Below are 6,461 nucleotides of genomic sequence, written 5' to 3' on the forward strand. Positions count from 1 at the left end.
GTCCTGGGATTATTTGAAAAAGGGCCTTGGGGGACTTGTTCAAAGGCACTGCCACTGTGGACAGCTTTGCTTTCTGAACTGAAGCATTTCACTCCTATCTGTCTGGACATATGAGCTGCTCAGCACTGCTTCATTAGGCAAGTTATTTTTAAATTCCCAGAAAGAGCAAAACATTGAGAGAGGAATTAGCATTTGCTGTTGAAACAGCTGCAAAAAAGAATAGGCAGAAATGCACCCCAGGTCCCCCCTGCTAGACCTATGATTAACCAGACGGCAGTACCCAAAGTCACTGACACATGCTCAAGCTGCACATGAGATGTTAGAAATCATGCCTGAAGATAAGGATTGGTGGTGAGTGACCATCAAAACTGTGGTTTGGATGTAAATAAGAGAGTGACCATCAACACTGAAGAAGAAAATGTCTTTGAAAGATCCTTCTTCCCTCTAACCCCATCCTGTGTTTCCCACTTTCTCTTTTCCCCATCTTTCTCTTAAGGACTTTGACATCTAAGAAACCTCCATTCTGGTTACTCAACACAAATGAATGAAAAGATAAAGCCTGCCCAGGGTCCTTGCCTCTTCTAAACAATAACTAAAACCCAGCAGGCACCCAATACTTTCAAAATGCTAAAGGACAGCAATAAAGCTGATGTTATTCGGTAGTACTTTCACCTGATAACATGTTTAAGTTTCCCAGTGGCTAACACTGCTCTTACAGCAAGCACGGAGTTAAAGCAAAAAGCATGGCAATAAAACTGTCAGCAGCACCTTTTGGTAGCTGTCTTTTTGCAAATGCTGATTGCCCTGCGGCTTGTGCTGCCGAGGGCAGCTATGGCTCACACTCGCAATGTTGCGCAGGCAATAAAAAAGTGTTGGAAAGCTGTAGTCTGTTATGGATGTGGCCTAAACCTGAAAAGAGAGGAGAGATGACTGAAAATGGCCTTTTCACCTAACTGGGAGCACACACACACACACACACACACACACTAAGGCTGCCTGTGCCTGCCTATGTCACCTCTTCTCCCCTGCCTGCAGTCAGAGTGTTTCTGTATTTATTCAGAAGAAATCTAGCAGGAGCTGTTCTAATAACCTGCTCCCAATTCCAGCCTAATGAAGGCTGCCAGATTCCTCTGAATTAATTCTGGTTCAAACTAGAGTCTTTCCTTTGGAAAAAAAAAAATCTCATTAACTATTTCCAGTGATTCTCCAGTGACAGGCACTCTGCCGTAGTCAGCAAATTGTAGGTGGACTGTTTCAGTGGACAACTTTCCCCACTGCTAAAAATACACAGCAACCGATTTTGATGTCCAGCTACCAAACACCACTTTGCCAGACAAAGAACCCTTTAGTGTTAAATCTGCCATGTACCTTCCTAGAGACAGCATTTAAAATGTCCCTTAACCTTTTATTTCTTCATAAACTGTGTTCCTTGGGCAGTTTCTCATGAAGGTGTGTTTTCCAGCCCTCGGGGAAGTCTTTCTGGAGCCCACAACAGAGGTAATATAAAGCCTCCCTTGGTGTCTCCCTTTTTGGTTCCATGGAAGCACTAGCCCCTCTTGGCAGAGCATCTCATTAAGACCTCATGTTCAGCTGATTATTCCTCTTCTGAATCACTGTTTTCTTTGACTTTGTCACCACCCCTTAGTCCAGCTGCTGCTCTATTCTTAGGCTGATGGTTTTACATCAATGGTGGCATTGAAAAACATGTTGTTTACTTAAGCTCAGCTCATTAAGTGGTCGAGGTTAGGTTTGGTATCAGTGACCTGCCCCTAACTTCTGAGCACCTGCAGATCACCAGTAATGATTTTATATTTTCTTGTAGGTCACATTAAGCAGTGTGGGGTCAAGAACTGATGGGAAAGGAGCTGTGCCTTGTTCAGTGATGCTTCTGCTTACAATTACACTTGGAGACCTATCAGTTAGTTTTCAGTCCAATTAATATTGTTCATATTGACTTACATCATTCCTCTTTTTCAATCAAAGTATCATGAAAGGCAAGATCAGATGTCTTACTAACTGAAGGTTTATTCTATTAGCACTACTACTTTAAACCATGACATTAAGGAAAGTATCTGGTTAACTTGACAAAGACAACTTTTCATAATGTTACAGGATCTTGAAATTATTTATTAGCGAGGCCTCTTACCTACATTGCTCTACATTATTTTGTTTGACATTGCTGTCAGCATGACAGAGACACACTGCATGTGCTCCAGTAAAGGTCATACTTACCCCCATCCACAGATGGGCTCAGCCTTCAACCAAGTCTTTTGTAGGGCCCTGTTTCATTGCAAAATGCAATATCCCTACCTTTTCTTTTTCAGGCAGGCTTGTGCTTGTTTGTGACCACTCCAACAGGACACAAGTATGAAGGAGTCAGATTTGAAAAAGGAAACTGCGGAGTCAGCATAATGAGAAGTGGTAGGCAGTTTCTGGTTGTTGAATGAGCATGAATTAAACGTTCTGGAAACCTGTAAGCAAATTCCTTGGAAAAATGGGCAACACTTCTCTACAGCTAAGTTGTACCCAAACCTGCCAGTTGTTACTCTTGCTTAGGTTTCCCCGATCACAGAATGTCAAGGAATATGTTCATTAACTTCTTAGGAGACAACTGTCCTTCCTTGCTTGCTGCCAACTACTTCTGCTCAGAGACAGGTCTCCAAATAAACTACTCTCAGTGCTGGCAGAGTCACTGTTACTTACACCAAAGCTGCAGAAACCTTTGTATCTAGGATGTAAAGTCCAGTGGCCCCACAGCTTCCTGCACTACATTTTGCGGTGTCTCTGGGCAGAGCTCACAGATGTTCTCCAAACCCCACATGTTAGTTTTGACATTTCCAGCTCTCGCCTCTGAGAGCTTAGCGCTGCTGTGTGGGAACGCTAATACCCAGGAGCTAAGTAACACCAAGTAGACTCATTTTTCTGTCTGAACAGAGAAAAAAGGAAAATACCTTCAAGTGTTTTCAACACTTGGAAGCAAGAAAAAAAAAATCTCCTTTTCAGAACTCTTCACCAATACAATATTTGGACTGTCTATTTAATTGTAACATCTTGCAACTGTGCCATTTCTTAGCGTGTAACAACTTGTTGCTGGGTTTTTTCTGCTGCTCATTTTGAGGAGAGGCAATGGAACAAGGTTTACGAGACTGCTGCAGATCAATCCGCATAGGAAAAATCCTGATACAGAGCGACGAGGAGACGCAACGAGCGAAAGTGTGCTATGCTAAGTTTCCACCAGACATTTACAGGAGAAAAGTTCTACTCATGTACCCAATACTAAGTAAGTGTCTTCCATCATTATGTACAGTTTGACTCATCTCAACAGTCAGTGTGCTGAACTTAAAGGAAAATTTCCAAATTTCAGGGGCTTTGATTAGGTTTATTGCTTGGTTTAGGTGACTTAGTAGGGAATTTATCAGGCTGTGCCAGAATACATATTAGTCAGCCTGCACCAGCATGAATACAAAGCAAATCATCTGGGCATGCCTGCGTTTGTGAGAGAAGTTGAAGCATTAAGACTTGATAGAAATTTAATTTTTTAAATTTTGCCATGAGAAAAGACTCAAACAGCCTTTTTCTCATGCTGTTAAAAGACATTTTTGGATTAATATCATAATCCTAGGAGTAAATTATTTTAAAATTAAATACAGTTAATACTAAAAAAAAACCAAAACAAAACAAAAAACCAACCCAAAAAAACCCCAACCTGGTAAGCATGGTAAGGAGTTTTTCAGGATAAAGTAACTTTTCCAGTCTAAGATTTCATTCTGGTTCTACACATGGAGGTCTTAATTGCCATTTTACTATTTTAGATGAGCTTTCTTGCCTGAGGGCTTTAATAAAATCCACCAACTTCAGTGCTTAAAACCTGGCAGAGTTGGCTGTTTCAGAGCAGAGATTAAGTTCCTTCAACAGGAGACGAGTTTTCTACAGTTAATACATGCAGAGCTGACAGTTTTCCAGTGGGAAAGGACAGTATCATCATTCAGTCACACACCAACTTTAACACAGACAGTCTTGGATGGCCAAGGACAAGTTCTTCAACCAAGGTGGGGAGGAAAGAAAAAAAATCTCCCTTTTTCACCTTTTAGGTACTGGTAACACTGTCATTGAGGCTGTCAAAGTCCTTGTAGAACATGGCGTACAACCCAGTGTCATTATCCTGCTAAGCCTATTCTCCACACCTCATGGTAAGTTGAGACCTTTTTGGTCTGTTGAAAGGTGCCAAATCTATCATCTAGGAATTCCCAGAAATCACCATTTTAACTACAGAAGTCCATCCTGTTGCACCAACACACTTCAGACAGAAGTATTTTGGAACAGACTGACACACTCAGAACAAATGGATATGACTGTATTTTACAAGAGGGTTTTTTCCTACATTTTATTATTGTTGAGTTGCCTGAGGAATGCTTAAGAACCTTTTTGGTCAAAGGGGGAAATACTTGATTTAGATCAGTTCTGGTCAGTTGCTGCCTGAACTCTGAGTTGAGTGCAGTAACAAAGCCCTCTCTCATTACAAAGTCAAGCATCTCAATGTTGGGGTTGTATAAATTGCTACAATCTCTGCTTTAACTTACTTATTCTATAGCCTGAATTTTTTGGGTGCAACTGGATTTACAGCACCTAACTAGGTAGAGACTGACAGTAAACGTCATGAGAGAAATCCTTTGGGCCCTTTCCACAATGCATCATACAGACCTATCCTACAGACTGCACCAGAGAAAGTGGAAATGGGTTTCACCACTTAAAGAGCTATTTGAATGTTAAAAACACTACCATGCCCTCGGCTGAATACTTTCTTTTGTTACCTGCAGCAGTGACTACAGCCAGCCTGAGGAATTCCTGTTTTTCAGTGCATCTACCCAGAGTATTCAACAGAACTTTACACATTTGGCATTTATCACATTCTTTGCATGCAACTTTTTTTCAGAAGCGAAGGAAAAAAAGTCCATTTAAAAAGTAAATAGCAGTTCAGCTTTAAAACCACAGGTAGCAGGGGGTGCAGTCAAAATTACTGCTTTTAGGCTGCCCGGATTTCTAGTTAGCAGCTTTTTTAAAGGCCAAAAATACTAATTGGAAAAACTGAATGCTCCTTAGTAGGCCATCTGCAATTACGTTTGCAGCATCAGCTGCAAAAATGCACCAAAGAAAAAAGATGTCAACATCAGTACTTCAGAAACACTAGGTTTCCCCACAGGGATCTGACTGTTCATTTACATGCTGCCTTGAAGATCACGGACACGTAATGTCTCCAGCAAACGCCACGCTGACGCTGTGTTCCTGGACACCCACCTTTCACTGCAGCTTTCTGCACTCAGCTTTAATCCCGGGATGCAGAGGAACCTGCCCGACTGTTCTGTGGCACTGGAAAGCAGCATAAACAGTACAAATGCCAGGCGTCGTGTAAGGATATCTCCTTGAAGTAAGCAGAAGAGAACAAATTGGAGCTTGTTCAGCCACTCACACATGCGTTTTTTCCATGTTTTGCTCTGCCTCATTTTTACACAACTTTTGTATTTGCTTCACGTTTCATTCCGAACCTTTCAAAAATACGATGTGTGAATATTGATTTGAAGTGGTTCTGAAGCTTTCAAACTATTTATTGTTTCTACCTGGACTAGAGCTTGTTATAACCAAGTGAGGCTGAGCTGCTTTTAAGGAAAGGGCAAAATGAGCGGTAACTAATTCCCAGAGAAGTTACTAAGTTACTTGGAAACCTGTAAAGCTGTTTCTACATCTGAGCTGGATAGCTGCATTATCATAAAGACATCTGTTATAATAATAATTAGAAGACAAAATCTGATTTTATCTACTACCTAATGAACAGTGCTGCAGCTAGCCAGTAGCCAGGGATACTGCCTTGCAGATCTTGTAGTGCTGCTGCTGCTGCTGCTTGGCAGGGAAAGGACACTGACAGAATGACACGGCTGTAAACAGAACCAAATCCAGAAGGGAGACAAGAACCTGCTCAGAAAGCCCCTGTAAATCCTCATGGCTTCAGACAAGCTCTGATACTCCTATCTTAAAAATACACTTCAGTCAACTGCACAGAAAGTCACCGAATCATCTCCCTGTTTATACAAGGAATTTAGAATTTTAAAAGGCACAAATAGCACCTCTGTTGGTGCTAAATTCCTATACATTTCCTCTTGTGTTTAGCTGCCATCTTCCTCTCAAGCTCCTGCTCCAGAACATATTTTGCCAGAAATGAGGCAATTAATTCTACTGCCACCTTTCATCAAGCACAGGTCAAGGTCCACCACGAGATTTACATTCGAAGTACAGGTTTAGATTGATACCATTGAGGTGCTGGAGTGTGTCCAAAGAAGGACAACGAAGCTGGTGAAGGGTCTGGAGCACATGTCTTATCAGGAGTGACTGAGGGAACTGGGGTTGTTTAGCCTGGAGAAAAGGAAGTTGAGGGGAGACGTCATTGCCCTCTAAAACTACCTGAAAGG

General features: G+C 41.7%; 1 protein-coding gene across 1 annotated transcript; it reads left to right on the top strand.

Moving 5' to 3' along the window:
- The first annotated feature begins 1,443 nt into the window (after window positions 1-1,443).
- Window positions 1,444-4,328, top strand: LOC141964760 (uracil phosphoribosyltransferase homolog). Its single transcript, XM_074915461.1, is given in 5 exon segments — window positions 1,444-1,449; window positions 2,325-2,421; window positions 3,119-3,280; window positions 4,092-4,190; window positions 4,222-4,328. Coding segments are annotated over 5 exon segments (471 nt in total).
- The last annotated feature ends 2,133 nt before the right edge of the window (window positions 4,329-6,461 follow it).

The sequence above is a fragment of the Athene noctua genome, chromosome 11 (genome assembly GCF_965140245.1).
Source record: "Athene noctua chromosome 11, bAthNoc1.hap1.1, whole genome shotgun sequence".
Classification (NCBI taxonomy): domain Eukaryota; kingdom Metazoa; phylum Chordata; class Aves; order Strigiformes; family Strigidae; genus Athene; species Athene noctua.